General features: G+C 39.5%; 1 protein-coding gene across 3 annotated transcripts; it reads right to left on the bottom strand.

The window, feature by feature from the left end:
* Positions 1-633: 633 nt before the first annotated feature.
* Positions 634-16,463, bottom strand: me2 (malic enzyme 2, NAD(+)-dependent, mitochondrial). 3 transcript variants are annotated; one of them, XM_086314621.1, is made up of 15 exons: positions 16,325-16,463; positions 11,023-11,191; positions 7,867-8,000; positions 7,610-7,759; positions 6,977-7,052; positions 6,653-6,814; positions 6,311-6,524; positions 5,677-5,774; positions 5,287-5,400; positions 5,027-5,138; positions 4,666-4,808; positions 4,432-4,534; positions 4,232-4,302; positions 3,400-3,498; positions 634-3,154 (listed from the first exon to the last, which is right to left on the bottom strand). In XM_086314621.1, exons 2-15 carry the CDS (start codon positions 11,134-11,136, stop codon positions 2,993-2,995), a joined length of 1,752 nt encoding a protein of 583 aa, XP_086170747.1. In that variant the 5' UTR covers positions 11,137-11,191; positions 16,325-16,463; the 3' UTR covers positions 634-2,992. The 3 variants fall into 3 exon arrangements, with proteins under 3 accessions (XP_086170747.1, XP_086170748.1, XP_086170749.1); XM_086314622.1 differs by lacking the exon at positions 16,325-16,463 and adding an exon at positions 11,563-11,691; XM_086314623.1 differs by lacking the exon at positions 634-3,154 and having other exon boundaries at positions 3,408-3,795.
* Between the last annotated feature and the right edge of the window lie 1,181 nt (positions 16,464-17,644).

Genomic DNA, 17,644 nt, shown 5'->3' with positions numbered 1-17,644 from the left:
AGAATCTGTGTAGCTCTTTGCTCTCTCCATAGAGTGCTCACTGGCTGGCTGTCACCTTAAACCCAGAGATCTTCTTTCCACACCACACATCACTTATGTTGTTCGGCTTGAGCTCAGCCTCCAGCTTCCTCCTGTAGGAGTCCTTGCAGTTCCTCAGCTTCCCCCTTAGGTCGGGCTGCACTCTCCTCAGTTCTCCTCTTTCAGCTTTCTTCTTTTTATTAAGCAGTTAAGATCAGTAGTGATCAAAGTCTTATTGTTCTCAAAGCAGCATGCAGTCCTGGGCTGGTAAGTTGGCATGTTTACAATTTGATGCATTCGGTAATGCAGCCATGAAAACTGTTAGTGTCCTCTTTAAGTGGTCCACAAAATACATTCCAGTTGTTGACTCAAAGCGGACTCATGCATCGTCCTCCTAACAACTGGACACAGCTAGCTGTTTAGACGAACGTACTTTGGTATCAGCAGGATTAAATTATAGTGAGAATATAGAGAGAATTCAGTAAGGGTTCAAAAAGGAGGTCACTGTAGTAAACTGCCTGTTAAAAGCAGTTTAAAAGATGAATCTGTTAAGAAAGAAAAGGAAGAAAAATAAATGGGATTAAAAAAAATAATAATAAATTGAAAGACAAGGGAGCCGATGTAAAAATTGGTTTTATTCTGGAGTTTTCACACCTCAAGTATAATAAAACAAACATACTGCACTCTGGTATACAAACATGACTGCACCAAAAATCAGTGTCAGACTGCATGGGAATACTTATGAATACTGAAACCACTAAGAGTCACATGAACTAACCACTCATCGAACAAAACAGCAAAAACCTCAAACTGGACAATTACAGTCAACATCTTAACAAACACGTGAGCAACACACCGATGACATTACAGTGTTTACATATCATTAAACCACTGAAAAGTTTGCATTAAATCTAACATTTATTAGAGAAAGCACTGTATGCTCAATGCTACAGTTACACCATTTCATAACAAAACAATAATGTCAATAATTATAGTGTGGCTATCTGCATGGTTAACTTAATGAGGCATGGGAGTGACTATGAAGGGACACTGTAATTTGTGCAGGCACTTAAATGTATGCGGTTGGAAGGTCCTTGAGTTAAAGTTTTACAGTGTAAATCGATGGATGACAATTTAAAGGAAAAAGAAGGCGGCTTTTTGCTGGCATGGTTACAGGGAGCATTCACTGCATATGAACCATGAAGCACTTCTATCCTGATGTAGGTGCCCTCTCCTTGTTAAAATACTCATTTTCTTTCTTTAACCTGTCAACCATCTCCATTTTACACACATCTCTGAAGACCAATGTGCAATGCTGCCAATGCCCCTGTCATAAAGCAGTTTAAAGTCTTAGAAATATGATCAGAGCATAGATTGAATCCTGCATTTTACATGAAACACTGTGGTATACCTTTAGTTTATTTGCTATTACAATGCAGCAATCTGTCACAGAACTGAGCAAAAACAAAGCGCTAACAGAGAACCTCAGCAGGTTAACGGTCAGCAGTGTGTCCTACTGGTATTAGGTCAGTACATCAAACTGACACGTGGATTTGTACACTGTATAGCCGACTTGCACTTTATCACAAAGATATTTTGCCAGTCTATACAGTGCTTAGGCACCATTGCTATTCAGTACGAAGGACTTAATCAACCAGGGCTTTTCAGTCAATATTTTCTAATCCCAATAATATTTTCAAACAGTTCAGTTTACATCACTTGGCTGAGTCAAAAAAGACTTATTACATGAGGAGCACTTGTGCTAGAATACATAACCTGTGTTTTAACCTCGTGGTGGATCATAACACTGAAGAGAAGCTTGGCCTGTGAGTTTGTACAGTCTGCTCAGACGAAACAATAGTAGTAAAACCAACATACCTCAATGCCACACACTGCGCATCAGACCAAAAAAGTTCATTTAACAACATAAATGAGTATCTAATGATTATATACTGCACATATTTTCTTAAGTATTCATATAACACTTAAGCAAAATTGTTCATTTTATGGGATACATTCTTCATGAGACCATTCCTTAAGGAGTGTTGAAGAGAGGCTTTTCAAAACAGTTGAATACAAAAAAAAAAAAAACATGAATTCAAAGAAATAAATATTAGGTGACACAATTAATCAAACAAACAAAAGGCTGGAGTGGATGTTAAAAGGTTGTCTGCCTACATTTTTTTTTTAAATATATAACTTTCATGTATTTTCCCTTCAGAAAATCTCAATTTTAGTGAATCGGTCTTTGTTTGCCTCTAACAGAAAGGCTCTCCTCTTCAGTCCTCTGTTCTGCTAGATGTCTTATACTGGGTATTAATGAGAAGAGGAAAACTGACCAGAGCCTTATTTAAGGTGGACAAAGGCAATACACAAATACATACTGGATATTACTAAATGTTATGAAATTGAGGTCATTTCTTGCAAGCTTGCAAGAATACTAGAAGACGGAGTACAAGTAAAGAATGGAGTTTGTGCGTGCTAACTGAAGACAGCAAATATCAGAAATGTACACAACAAAATGACAGATTAGTCATTATTAGATTACAGATACAGTGAAACAATAACATCTTAAAAATTAATGGGAAAAAAAATTCATGAAATTTATGCAAATTTAGTGCTGAGTTTTTGATGGAGCAGCATGGAAAATAGATGTAACCACTGCCCATTTCCACCACCAGGTGGCCATCTGGCTTTGTGCAGGTTTCTACATTATGCACATAATGGAGAAGTGTAATTTAAAATGAGAATGGCTGATCTCATTTCAATGCCCTTCTCTTCACTTTCCACTTTGACTGTTCACAGATCCAATAAGACTGGTTTGGTGAAAATGTAGCAGCATGGCTACTGTGGTCTATTTTTAAGCATATGTTTAAAGTAAGGCAATCTTACAAAATCTGTGATTAGGTATAAAGCAGGAAAAAAAGGAAGAGAAGGCCATTATGACATGAGCCACAGTGAGTGTGCCCTATTTCTAGATGGACTTGGGGCTAAAGTTGACACCTGGCCAATCATAGGTGTCCGGCAGGAAAGATTCATAGTCGGTCTTCCAGACAGTAGCCCGCACAAAGGCGTCCTTGTCCACTGGCTCAGGGTAGTGGAACGCCATGCCTTTAGCATAGAGATACTCCACCACCTTTAGTGGGAAAGAGAAAATTTATCACTGACCAAACGTAAGGAGTGACACAGGAACTACAACATGACTTTGACCAAAAGGAGAACAGTGTTTGATAGGTTATGTTACGGTTTGTCCGGCTGCAGGGCATGAATTTCTTTTTTCAAAAAAAAAAAATCCGTTGAACACAGAGATTATTTCTTGGAGACTGTTAATATGTAAATTGACCTTGACAATAACCAAAATTTAAACTGGAGGAGGCTTACCTTGACAGCCATCTGGATAGAGACCTCCCTGATGTTGGACAGAGGAGGGTAGAGTCTGCCTTCTGCAAGCTCTTTATCTGTCAGCTGCTCTGCAAGTGTCTGAAAGGAACGTAAGATTGCATTTACAATAAAGAATAATTTCTAGGTCACAAAAACCAGACAAAACTACTACTACTGTTTGTCTACCCACACTAGTCATGTGATTTTGGCCAGTTGTAATTACAAAAGTAATCAAACCCCTTCTAGTACTATTAACACCATGCAAATCAGTGTTTCTGACACTGAACAGTAACAAAAACACTGGCAACAAAGCACAGTGATCATCTGTTGCACTGATTAGTGTTAATGTATCAAATGCAGCCCAGCAAAGAGAAGCTCTTCATCTGTTATGCCAGTCTAAAAAGAGAGGGAAGAGGAGACATCGAAGGGTTAAACAGGGCTGAGATGAGCATATAGTGAATATAGAATAGAAGAACAGAATGCCTTTATTGTCACTATACAATTGTACAATGAGATACAGAGCATCTCCTACTCAGTGCAAACATGCTGGGGGGGTCAGTTTTGCAGCACTATATACATATGAACAGTATTAACAGAGAAAAAAATATATAAAATGTACGAATATACAAACCAGTGTAAAAAAGTAAATATGTAATAAATAGTGTTATGTATATATGGATGGATATAAGGGTGGTTATGGGCTTTGGGAAGAAACTGTATGAAGAATATGCATACATGAAAGAGTCAGCAAGACAATACAGGATGGAGTGAGGGAAAAGTTAAAGATGAACTTAAAGAACAGGTAGAAAAATATTTAGTAGTGTCTTCAGACCTTGGCAGCCTCTAAGAAAACCGTGTCACTGATGTGTCTCACTCCACTCAGGATCACAGCCAGGCCCACGCCTGAAATGCATGAAGACCAATTACAACATACTGCATTCAAATTTGCAGGATGTAATGCAATTCATACCATCTTAAGAGTGCTGCATTTAATGTAAATAATGAATAATCAATTTTTTTTCCCCCTCTCACCTGGAAAAATGTAAGCGTTGTTCCCTTGTCCTGGTGTAAGGACGCGACCATCGCTCAGAGTCACTGGACCGAAAGGGCTGCCGCTCGCAAAAAGACATCTTCCCTGTGAGACACAGAAACAAAGCTTGAGAGGTGATGAGGTAGGAAAAACACAATCTGAATGCATAACTTAAGAGTTTGTCAAAAAAGACAAAAAAGAGGAAAAAAGTTAAGCCTAGAAAAAAAAATGTGTACATCTGTCAGAGTGTAGGCCTCCTCTGCTGTGCACTCTGCTTTATTGGTTGGGTTGCTCAGGGCAAAGATGATTGGCCGTTCATTCAGGGTTCCCATGGACTTGATGACATCATGGGTAAACAGACGTCCAGCTCCTGCCACACCTGGAAAAAAGGAGAGACTGATTTATTATTACTGTTCAAAGAAGGTCTGAAATAAGACTACAACCTTTTTGTAACTGACTGAGTTTATTGTTTATTATTAACAAACAATATTTTAATAAAATAGATATTTGTATAATTCTTTCTGGTTGGCAAGCAGTGCTACAAGGCTACAATTATATGAATACAAAAAAATAAATAAATAAATTAAAGGTCCACACCAATGATAGCTGTAGGTTTGATGGCATTGACAGCATCTAGGAAGCTCTGTACATCCCCTGGACTCTCATGGGTAAATGCTTCCTGGTTAGAGTCAGTTCCCTGCTGTCTGCCCTGGAGTCACATGTGACACATTAGACACAATTACTAATAAACACTTGTTCAGTGAAAATGCCGTTGACTGTTTAGACCGTGGACCAGCCAGGAAAGTAGACAAAATTGTATCATTTTCTTATTATAAATTCCTGTGTCACACACTTACCTTTACAAGTAAGCCATCTTTATCATACATCCAGATTTTCTTCCTGGCCTCAGCTTGGGTCATTCCCGTCTCCATCATGGCCATCACAATCAGATTGGCAATTCCAAGGGCAGCCTACCAAATAATAAATAAAAGAATGAATAAACAAAATAAAAACACAAAAAAATTTACACAAAGAAAACATGAACGATTATTCTCTAAATAGACAATGGAGCAACTCCTCAGGTTTTTTGTTCTGTTTGTGGTCAGTCGGGAACAGTACGCTTCTTCCAATTGTGCCTTTTTTGCCATTTTCAAATACGTAACTTTCATATAGCAAAGTCAAGAGAACAAAAAAACAAAGAAAATCTTGAGAAGTTCAATTGATTAAAACGATGAATATCAGCTTACCTCTCCTGCTCCCAGGAACAGCACCCGGTGTTCAGTGATGGGTTTGCCAACTGCTCTCTGAGCTGCTAACAGACCGCCAAGAGCTACAGACGCAGTGCCTGGAAACATGTAGACAAACAGAAGAGTAAACAATCGAGTCTCTGCCTCAAAGACATCCAAACACTCATGATAATTTGTCTAAAATCAGAAAGATTTTCAAGGAAAACAGCTCATGAATGCATCTTATTTCAGCATCACTCACAACAGATGATTTCTGAAATGCTCCACAGTAATTTAATCCAACAATAAAAATTTACATTGAGTTTCAGGTGGACTCTAATAAAGCAGCGATCCTTTTAGAAACAGCTCCAGTAACTTAACAGTTAAGGCCGTAAGTCATTTGTATGGATGGGCCTAAACTTGCAAATCTTATAGAACTGTTCTTAGGAAATACTCCGATCTGTAAATATTGCTAAACTTTGATCCTTTGAATCAGCTGGAAAAATACATAAACATAAAACTGTAAGTTAAGCACTTTGTGTGGTGTAACCTGAATGTGAATTAGGACGACAGAGTCATACAACAAGGTAGACATTATCTGCACCTATTTAACTACAGTAGTCTCAAAGTGCTGTGTCAGGGGTTATGTGTGAACCTTGGATGTCATCGTTGAAGGTGCAGTACTTCTCCCTGTACTTTCTAAGGAAGCGGAACGCGTTGTGGTTCCCAAAGTCTTCAAACTGGATCAGCGTGTCCTGCCCGTATTTGTCCACGACAGCTTCCATGAACTCATCAATGAGATCGTCATATGCTTGGGAGCGGTCTCGCTTCTGGTACAGCCCCATGTAAAGCGGATCCTTAAGGAGAGTCTAACGGGAGGACAAGGGCAACCATGAGAAGCCAAAGTAAACACAGTTATTATATTTCTCTTCTCTCACACATGCAATAAACAGAAAGAAAAAAAACAAAACAAAAAACCAACACCTAGCCTTCCTACCTCGTTATCCGTCCCAACATCGATCACCACAGGGAGACATTTCTCAGGTCTGATGCCAGCACAGGCAGTGTACAGGCAAAGTTTCCCAACAGGTATTCCCATTCCATAAACACCCAGGTCCCCTAATCCCAAGATACGCTCTCCATCAGTTACTACTACTACCTACACAAAGAAGAGATGGAGGAAGCACATTAGTTGGAAAACTGAAGATTAAAATTTGACATATTTATAAGCAACTGTCATATCTTTATGACATATTTTTAGACTTTTTTTCCAATGTAATATCTGAAAAGGTTTTACTATAGTGAGGATTTTGAGACTTACTGCAACATTAGTGTCTGGCCAGTTGTCAAGGATGGAGCGGATATGTCCTCTGTCCAGAATGGAGATAAACAGGCCTCTAGAGAGATAAACAGGATGACAGTTTAGCTATTGCAGCAATCGTGATTAAATCCTAACTTTAACTAAGCAGAAAAAGAAAATGCATCTTCAGCATAAAACCACTTTTTAACATTATGTGCATAAGATTCAATACGCCTGCCATCAAAAATAAAACACGTAAGAGCTTTTCCTGACTAAAGCAGGTCTCCCTTCACTTGGTAAGGTCTCAAAGGTCTCGCCTGAAAGGAGCTTCTGTCCTAATTTTAGAAGAATCAATAGGATCTTGCATACATAACATTCCTGCTCCTTTAGACTGAAGATAAGAGCTGTGTTAGCCATATTTGGATAGACAATCTCAGACATGAACACAGTATTATTTGTCCTTGTAAGGATATAGCCTTCAGAACTGGCTGTCAATATGCTGTGTCAAGACATATAGCAATCTCTCTTCTCTTCCATATCAAGCTTTTCTGCACACCTCTGGACGATTTCCTCCCAGCGACAAAATACCTGGCTGTGTAGAACTGGAGCAACAAAACCTACATTAAAAACTCAAATTATCTGCTAAGGCCTTACTTTGGTCTTCTAAAGATATGTCCATACTGCGTACAGGCAAGCCCTACAGTGGGAGTGTAAACAATCGGCATCAGCTCCTCTATGTCTTCCATCAACACCCTATAGAAAAGCTTCTCATTCCTTTCCTGGATGCCCATCAGGTAGATGTACCTGTATGGAAAAAGAAAAGTTAAGCTGTGTACAGGAAGACAAATGCTCGGTTTTTATTTAAAAACATGTTTACGCTTTCCAGTACAACAAGAAAAATGCATCCTTACTTCTCCAGGGGATCGTGCAGCTTTTTGAGATTTTTCTGAAAGCGCAGGGCCTGAATTTCCTGAGTCTCCACTTTGGGAGGCAGCAGACCATGTATCCCCAAAATCTGACGCTCCTGAAGGGAAAAGGCCATACCCTGTGGAGGAACACAAAAACATGACATTTTAGCTTCTTCAGCTCTGCATTTCTTTTCCTGACTGCCACCGTCTCCAAACCACACACAGCAGGTCTCACCACCATCTTTTTCCACTCTTACTGCTATCCTTCTGTCACAAATCACCTCTGACACTTGCCTCCACCCGCTCGACCCTGCCTGCACTCTCATGAATAATATGAGGGGTATTTTTAATGTGTGTGGTCAGGGTTGTTTTCATTCTTCAGACTACTTAAAGAAATTGAAAGAAAACTTGTCTGAGAGTTCAGCCTGTATTATAGAATAAAAGGTGGCCTTGTGTTTATAAGACATGTTCATATAAATCTGCACTTGCTTCAATAAATTGCTCCACCTAGTTCCCATTTTTCTAGCAAAATATTAAGAAATAATGGGTGAGTCAAGATTTTTGCACACTACTGTATATTGCGTCTATTATCAACCTCTACTTGGGACGCTAAAAGTACTAACGCAACACCCCCTGTAACCGTCTGACATCAAAGTCTGCTGTAGCCATTTCTTAACAGGACCGTTTTTGTGAAATTTACTGACAAACCATAAAAAACAGGACTCCTCCTGCAACCTGTAGTTGGGGGCAGGGCTTTATTTGTTTATGTCAACCATCCCCCTACTCATGGCTAAGGCATACCACATTTCTGTCCTGTTCTTTATAAAATATAGCAGTTTCTGGACTAACTGTTCATGTACTGTAATGGAGTTTGTTTAGACGGTGCACTGCCTCATTATGGGACCTTTAACTGAGTTTACCTTTTCAGCATTTACAGAAATAAATTCAGGCTGACGGAATGAAGAAAAACAAAACGAAAGCAATTTTGCAGCAGGACAAAGACGGACGGAGAGTGGGGGTAGTAGTGGAGGAGGAGGAGTAGCCTCAAAGAAACCAATGAAGACCACTGTGGGCTGAAACACCCCAATTTTTAAATGAGAGGATGGGGGAGGTGAGAGGTGGATGCAATGTGTTTGCATGTCCCTGCAGTGTACAAGCTCCTATCTGACTGAAATATGGGCGTAACAAAGAGGCCGCCATGCCTGGGGCTGCAGAAGGGGGCGGATTATTTTGTCAGAATGATGAATGCTGGGGCTCCCCTCGAAAAATGCTTAGTCATGCTGATAGAGCATTTCACTTCACACAGCTCTACCAATCAGTTCCTTTCAGCGCAATGCCACATGCTGCAAACACCTTAATCTAGCATTTGTCCTTTTGCATAAAATTGAAAGTAACATTTTTGTAAGATTTCAGGAGCTGAGCACTTCCCTATGAAAGACCATCTTGAGCAAGCCCATGATTAGCACTTTAGAAATGCAATTTCAACACTTCCAAGACAGGAATATACTGGATAAAGGTATTAATACATTCTGTACAGTGAACACTTTCCCTGCACAGCTCACCCTACATTTAGGGTGAAGGAATTTGAGATCCTAGCCCTTTTAACAGTCATACCAGACTACATTTCAAACACAGTGACCTTTACTGCTACAGTACACTGCTGATGCAAGTCACATCAAGTACTGCTCTTATATTTGTAATCTAGAACCAGCTGGCATGTTCTCGTTTAGAAACTGAGACTTTTAATGCAAGAAGAATTTCAAGTTGACTTTAAAAAAATTTTTTTTTTTTAAAAATGCCGAACCAAACCATGGAATTAGGTTTGTGCCTCTTTCTTGAGTGCAAGTACATAAACTCAATTTGTAGAGAATTTACTATAATGCAATAATTTTAATTTGAGCAAATAAATAAATGGATTTTAAAGTTTTATCTAATGCTGTTTACTTATTATCTCAGTTATGTATGTGGGTGTCCTTTTCCTGGATGCCTGCAAACTCTCGGACTCCCACTCAGGATTTTTAATAGGTGCCAATTACAGTCATTTTGCCCATGCCTTTAACTTTAGAATACAGCATGCCATATATTGTCTGGCAGTGCTTGGTTGGTATGGTTGCTAGTTGTATTGTGAGGTAGTCAGGGAGGAGGGGAGTACTGACAGACCTGAAAGCAGCTCTATAGGCCTTTTATATCAGTGTTTTTCTATATACAGTCTTCATTGCAAGCCTGCTTTTACAAACCATTATTAAATCAAGCATGGAGCTATGCAGGAGCTCAAAAACTGGCTGAAAAAACAGTAGTTGAAACCCCAGTTTGTGGGACCACTGGTCAGCTGGTCTGTGTCCAGTTTGCATGTAGGTTGGAATTTCTATATTTATCTGGTATGGGCTAAGTTTAGCAAAAGGTCAAATCACCTCAAGCAGCAAAATGTACATGTTACAAATATCACTTGTAACTCTCAGTAGTTGGCAAACCTCCTGAAAAATCAAACCCTCCAAGCCAAATGCTTCACAGCATCATTTCAATTTAGCAAATACACGACACTGTAATTGTCTCACTTGTATGCGCACTGCTAGATACCCTGCTGTGAGCATTTTAAAACAGACAGCGAAAATCACAAACACCTTAAAGAAAAATTCAGAAAGCAGCCAAATAACAATGTGCTAGACAGGCATTGACAGACAGGCACCGTTCATCATAAATAGTCAATAGCTACAGATATGGGAATACAAATAACTGAAGCATAAACTTCTTTTACAACTTTTGTATTTTGGTTGCAGACTACTAAAAATGGTTATGCCAGTTTATATCAGTCACACACAAGCTTAGCTCCCCACTATTCTATTGTCTGAGATATAAACAGATATTGGCATCTGCAGTGGGATAGACTATGGCATTTAAACGTGTGGAAAATATACAGGCCTAAAATTTAAAAGATTACATTATAACCACTGTTATGACATCTTGCAGTAAATTTCTACTCATTTCTGGACACTGTAACCAAACAATAACATTTCAACAATTCATTATAGTTATTTTCTGTCCAGGCACACAGAGAAAAATAATCCTTCTTCACATAATGACATAATTAACATTGATCAAGACAAAAACGGGCTGTCGTCACCGTGTCTTAAAACCCCAACACAAGGTAGGTCCACCTACTTTGTTGGTGCGAGGGCTGAGCATGAGGGGCTTGCCCTTTTCTTTGGTGTGGACCCATCTGCAAAGAGAGATGCATGGCCTCAGAGACCAGGTTGTCCTTAATCTGGACAACATGGTAGACAGTCACCGGTGTGGGTCCACTGGTGCTTTCTAGAAGATCCACTGGTTTCTGAGGGAGACAAGACAGGGAAAGATGAAAAAATACTGACCATGTGCAAATGATATGCACAACCTGGCTGTAGAAATGATTATAGCTTTACTGACAAAAGTATTGATGTGCAGCACAGTGATTACATCACCATGGTGACACATTTCAGATTTTAAGTTGTTAAGTCTTAACTGTCTACATGGTGCATTACCATTTGGGCTTTTTGGCAGGTTAGAGTCAAAGACTTACTATTAATTATTCTTGTTTCTGACAGTCAAACCGTGCAGTGCACTGTTACCAAAGCCTTTTAATATGACAGTATCAGATTATCACATCTTAATACGTTATAAAGCTAACCGCAGTCAGTGCTGTCAGCTTACAGACACACACACCTATTCACAGTAGCCAATGAATCCTCTTTGTGTGCATGGACAGCACTTGAGGATTACAAATGCTGGAAGCAGTGGCCAACATTAATCTGGACGTGGCCTGAAGCGATTTAGTGTGCGCTCTAAGAAACAAAGCTTTGACAGATTGTCATAATCCCTTTCGTGATGAGCTCTGCATGAAGACACAGAACAAGATAAATCGCTATGGCATCACAACAACAACAACAATCTTTATTTATAGAGCACATTTAAAAGCCTTGGGCATACCAAAGTGCTTTACATAAAACAATAAAAAAATAAAACAGTTCACACATTAACATCAAATACATAAAGGTAACGAATTATGCTCACAGATAAAAGCCACCAATAAGAGTAAACTGCAGCACATACAGCGGGGAAAATAAGTATTTGACACATCAGCATTTTTATCAGTAAGGGGATTTCCAAGTGGACTATTGACACAACATTTCCACCAGATGTTGCCATCAAGCCAAATATTGAAGTCATACAATCAAATCAGAACATATAAGTATACAAGTTAAACCATAATAAATAAAGTGAAATGACACAGGGAATAAGTATTGAACACACTTTATTCAATACTTTGTAGAAAAGCCTTTGTTGGTGATTACAGCTTCTAGACGCCTCTTGTATGGATAGACCAGTCGTCTGCATTGCTCAGGAGTGATTCTGGCCCATTCTTCCACACAAACGGTCTTTAAATCTTGAAGGTTCCTTGGGCCTCTTTTATGAACTTTAATCTTCAGTTCTCTCCATAGATTTTCTATGGGATTTAGGTCAGGTGATTGACTGGGCCATTCAAGCAACTTGATTTTCTTTCTTTGAAACCACTTCATTGTTTCCTTGGCCTTGTGTTTGGGATCATTGTCTTGCTGAAATGTCCACCCTCTTTTCATTTTTAGCTTCCTGGTAGATGGCAGCAGATTTTTATCCAGAATGTCCCGGTACATCTCTCCATTCATCCTGCCTTCAATAATATGAAGTCTGCCAGTACCCCTTGCTGAAAAGCAGCCCCAAACCATGATGCTTCCACCCCCAAACTTGACTGTTGGTATGGTGTTCTTGGGGTGGTGAGCAGTGCCATTTCTTCTCCAAACATGGTGTGTAGAATGACTGCCAAAAAGTTCAATTTTGCTTTCATCTGACCATACTATAGTCGTCCAATAATCCACAGGCTTCTCCAAATGCTGTTGCGCAAAGTTTAACCGAGCCTTGACATGCTTTTTGTTCAGCAATGGAGTCTTGCGTGGTGAGCGTGCATGGATGCCATGGCGGTTCAGTGCATTGCTTATAGTTTTCTTTGAAACAACAGTACCTGCTGATGCAAGGTCTTCCTGAAGTTCTGTCCGAGTGGTTCTTGGCTCTTGGAGAACCCTCCTGATTATTCTTTGGACTCCTCGGACAGGGATCTTGCGTGGAGCACCTGATCGTGGCAGGTTTATGGTGAACTGATGCACTTTCCATTTCCGGATAATGGCCCCCACAGTGCTCACAGGAACATTCAGCATTCTGGAAATGCACCTATAACCATTCCCATCAAAATGCTTTTCAACGATAAGATTACGAAGATCTTGAGAGAGTTCTTTGCTTTTACCCATCATGAAGTCTTTCCTGTGTGCCTTCTGGGTAATGAGGAGCCTTTATAGGCCATCAATTAGGACTAAAGCAGCTGATATCAATTAGTACTGATAGGGGACAGGATTTCTCTATCAATACTGACAGATTTCAGGTGATCTCCTGGCTTTCTATGTCATTTTGCCCCTTGTTATCTCCATGTATTCAATACTTATTCCCTGTGTCATTTCACTTTATTTATTGTGGTTTAACTTGTATACTTATATGTTCTGATTTGTTTGTATGACGTCAATATTTGGCTTGATGGCAACATCTGGTGGAAATGTTGTGTCAATAGTCCACTTGGAAATCCCCTTACTGATAAAAATGCTGATGTGTCAAATACTTATTTTCCCCGCTGTAGGTTATAGCAAGGTAAGACTGTACCACCATGATAAAAGACACCAATAATGGAAAGATAGCAGAGAATTTAATACAATAGGTCAATAGGTCACTGCAAGCAAGCCAGCATTTAACTGGTAGAAAAGGCAAGTTTAAAAAGATATGTTTTTAGCTGTGATTTAAAAGAATGAATAGAATCAGACACCCGGATGCCAATCGGGAGATTGTTCCACAGCTCTGGTGCAACTAGAGCAAACGATCGATCACCTCTAGATTTCAGTCGAGATCTGGGCTGAACCAGCAGTAACTGTGAGGATGACCTTAAAGCCCTAGCAGGAGCATATGGGTTTAAAAGTTCCTTCTCACCACAGAGTTAAAATTTTTAAATCATCCAGCAATGGACCGATGGGAAAGACAGACAAACAACAGGGATCGCATGACAGAAAGCAAGACTCCAACTAATAACTGCAGAAATGACCTGGCATGTGGACTGCAAACAAGAAGGAATGCAAAGATTTTCACTACTTTTAGACTAAAGCAGACAAAAAAAAACCCCCAGTAAAGAACTTGGAAAGAAAGCGATTGGACTTCTTTAAATTTTGTGAAGATGTTAAAAGAGATGTAAACCACTTCTTACAATTTTTTTGTATCTAGCAAAATTCCTGTTAGCCTTCCTTAATGTCACAGGAAATGCAATTTGACAACATTGCAGTTTCTATATCAGTTCCTTTTAAATAAGCAGCCAAGGCTTGCATTTCTGCAAAAAACATACTAAACTGAAATGCAAGACGCACAAGGAAACCACAGCAGATTATTAGAAATAAGAATTAACAAAGTGTATTTTTCCATTGCAATTTAATCCCAGTGAGGCTTGAAATAGAATTTGTATTCATTTCTCGGCCTGGAACAACATGCAGCTGAGCTCAGCTGGCAAAAAAACAAAGTTGGTGTCAGTTAATGTGACAAAAGGCACTCATGTGTGCGGTCAGTATTATCCTGCCTCCTTCCTTTCCTTGTTCATCCACATTTGATCATAATTAAAAATTACCAACACAAAATTAAGTAGTATTAAGCTAAACAAATATTAAAAATACAATATGCTATGCTGATGAGCAGCTATATCAAAACAAGAAAACAACTGAAAAGCAAATTAGCCTATCCTTTTCTGATCAACAAATTCAAGCACTTCACACTGAATTATGTATCCCTCTATTTGACCATAATGTCTGGATGAAGGAAACAACAAGTGGAGCCAGCTGGACGAGATGCTGCTTAGAAAGCAGCATTAAAGCGGCAGACTGCATAAGCAGCTCCAACAACCAGCAGACATTTTAATGATCTGTTGATTTGATATCAAAGAGGAAGCTGTCTCGATGCAGCGTCTGTGAAATGTCAGTCTTTATGACTCAAACTGTACAAAGATCTTTTCTTGTTAGGTTAGGTTTGCGACCTCTTTCAGAAGCAAAAAAAGGCCACGGCTAATGGGAAGGATAATATTTGATGTGGTGTAGATACCAAATAATTTTTCCATTTGTAGCAAACAAGGTAATCTTTGTACATGTGCCAGCTTCGCATCATTATTGTAACACAGAGCATGAATGCACACCATTACAGCCAGAAAGTGCTTGGGACTTTTTGTAGGAGTAATTGTCTGCAAACAGAGTATGAATGGAGACAAGAAACCTGCCTATAATTATGCACCTGGACTGCTCTAAATGGGAATCAAAATGATAGCAAAATTGTGCTGAGATCAGAAAATGTACAGCATGAGCTCACCAGTACTGCAGCTAGATACAGATGCTCTGTAAGTTTAGAAACCATAACTTAGAAACGTTTAATTAAATGCCATTCAAAATCAGGCATCTCACTTGCCATCTGTCTTCCTGTGGAGTACTGGTAATTTAATTTCTTTGTAAACAGGTGAGACAAATAAGGCAGTACAATTTAAACTGCTAATAAATCTTTTCTTATTGGTTCTGGAATAATAACAGGTGCAAACAACAACTGTGTTAACTAAACCAGTCATAATGTAATAACATGCATTGTATCCACCCTCTTGTGCACACTGGGCACCTTTTTTCAAGCTCCGAATCTCACCCACATGCATGATTTTAAGTGTAAATCTTTTATGGTCTCACATGATCAGGGTAAAGTGGTTTGAAGACAGATGATACTTTAGGTTATTAGTTTCCTCAACTGACCAGACAGACTTAACACAGCTGTTAGGTGTGGCCTTACTAACAGGTTATTGTTCTCAGTCTTTCTCACTCACCCTGTCAGTGTGTCTGATCACTGAACGTAAAAAACCCACCGGTGGAGGTTAAATATTAGCAGAACCTGCAATAAAAGGCAAGGAAATACTCAACTGTCCCAAGCTTTAACACTCAAGGGAATGAGAAGATAATTGGGGGCAAATGCCAAATGTGACCTTATAACATGTTGGAGATCTTTCAAAAACAAAACCCCCCAAAAACTGATATCCACCACAACTGCAAGCCATTAGCCTCACAACCACAGGAGCTAAAAGCTAACCTTTTGCTAACTTTAAGTTAAAATAAAGCAGAGGGTGTCGTCATTTGAACACCTCTGTCACCTAAGTCTTAATGTCTGAAGCTACTAAACTGATTAAGCACACCGACACTAGGCACTTTTTATTCGGATGACTTAGCTAAATGCAGTCACTTACTCATCACAGCCCTGCTTGCTGCCATCTCTCTTGGCTCAGTAAGCAGGAAGTTCTCAAATGACACACACTTTCTACAATTTAGAGAACAACGACTCCGCTTACCTGCTCTTGAGTAATATAATACTGCCGTTCAATGTCTGTTAGGCACAACTCTTATGATATTCGCTGTGCCTAACTTCTGTGGACTGACCCTGGGATTAGCCTGCCTGCCAACACACATACACCAGATTGAGTCGCGAGGAGAGGAAACGCTGTAGAAGAACCCGGCCGCTCGACCAATCAGATGCTGGACGAGCCAGCTGGACGAGATGCTGCTTAGAAAGCAGCATTAAAGCGGCAGACTGCATAAGCAGCTCCAACAACCAGCAGACATTTTAATGATCTGTTGATTTGATATCAAAGAGGAAGCTGTCTCGATGCAGCGTCTGTGAAATGTCAGTCTTTATTACTCAAACTGTACAAAGATCTTTTCTTGTTAGGTTAGGTTTGCGACCTCTTTCAGAAGCAAAAAAAGGCCACGGCTAATGGGAAGGATAATATTTGATGTGGTGTAGATACCAAATAATTTTTCCATTTGTAGCAAACAAGGTAATCTTTGTACATGTGCCAGCTTCGCATCATTATTGTAACACAGAGCATGAATGCACACCATTACAGCCAGAAAGTGCTTGGGACTTTTTGTAGGAGCAATTGTCTGCAAACAGAGTATGAATGGAGACAAGAAACCTGCCTATAATTATGCACCTGGACTGCTCTAAATGGGAATCAAAATGATAGCAAAATTGTGCTGAGATCAGAAAATGTACAGCATGAGCTCACCAGTACTGCAGCTAGATACAGATGCTCTGTAAGTTTAGAAACCATAACGTTAGAAACGCCAACAGACTTAATAAACTGATCCGTAAGGCCAGCAATGTTGTGGGGATGGAGCTGGACTCCCTCAAGGTGGTGTTGGAGAGGCGGATGCTGTCCAAGATAAAGACAATGTTGGATAACACCTCCCACCCACTCCATGACATGTTGGTCAGTCACAGGAGCTCGTTCAGTGAGAGACTGAGATTACCGAAAAGCACCACTGAACGACACAGGAAATCATTCCTGCCTGTGGCCATCTCCCTGTACAACGCATCCACTTAACACACTGTTTGCTGCTACAACTACACATGTTTCTTTTCCAAATATTTATTTATAAGTGACTTATGTATGTATGTATATATATATATATGTATATATTGTACTATTCTTAGTTAGCGTATTGTCTGTCTTGTCTTAATGTTGGTTTAAAATGGAGCACTGTAACAAAAAATAATTTCCCCCAGGGATCAATAAAGTATTCTGATTCTGATTCTGATTTAATTAAATGCCATTCAAAATCAGGCATCTCACTTGCCATCTGTCTTCCTGTGGAGTACTGGTAATTTA

The sequence above is a fragment of the Aulonocara sp. 'chitande type north' Nkhata Bay genome, linkage group LG12 (genome assembly GCF_057382095.1).
Source record: "Aulonocara sp. 'chitande type north' Nkhata Bay isolate Kocher_YH1m ecotype deep benthic linkage group LG12, A_spYH_male_GT1.1, whole genome shotgun sequence".
Taxonomy (NCBI): Eukaryota; Metazoa; Chordata; class Actinopteri; order Cichliformes; family Cichlidae; genus Aulonocara; species Aulonocara sp. 'chitande type north' Nkhata Bay.
The sequence above is the reverse complement of the archived record's forward strand: the minus strand, read 5'-3'. Positions and strand labels throughout refer to the sequence as shown.

Coding starts and splice junctions, on each gene's coding strand:
- me2 (XM_086314621.1), bottom strand. CDS start 11,136: ATGTTGTCCAGATTAAGGACAACCTGGTCTCTGAGGCCATGCATCTCT. Junction 6,815..6,976: donor GGCCAGACACTAATGTTGCA/GTAAGTCTCAAA, acceptor TTCTTTGTGTAG/GTAGTAGTAGTAACTGATGG. Junction 5,401..5,676: donor TGTTCCTGGGAGCAGGAGAG/GTAAGCTGATAT, acceptor ATTATTTGGTAG/GCTGCCCTTGGAATTGCCAA.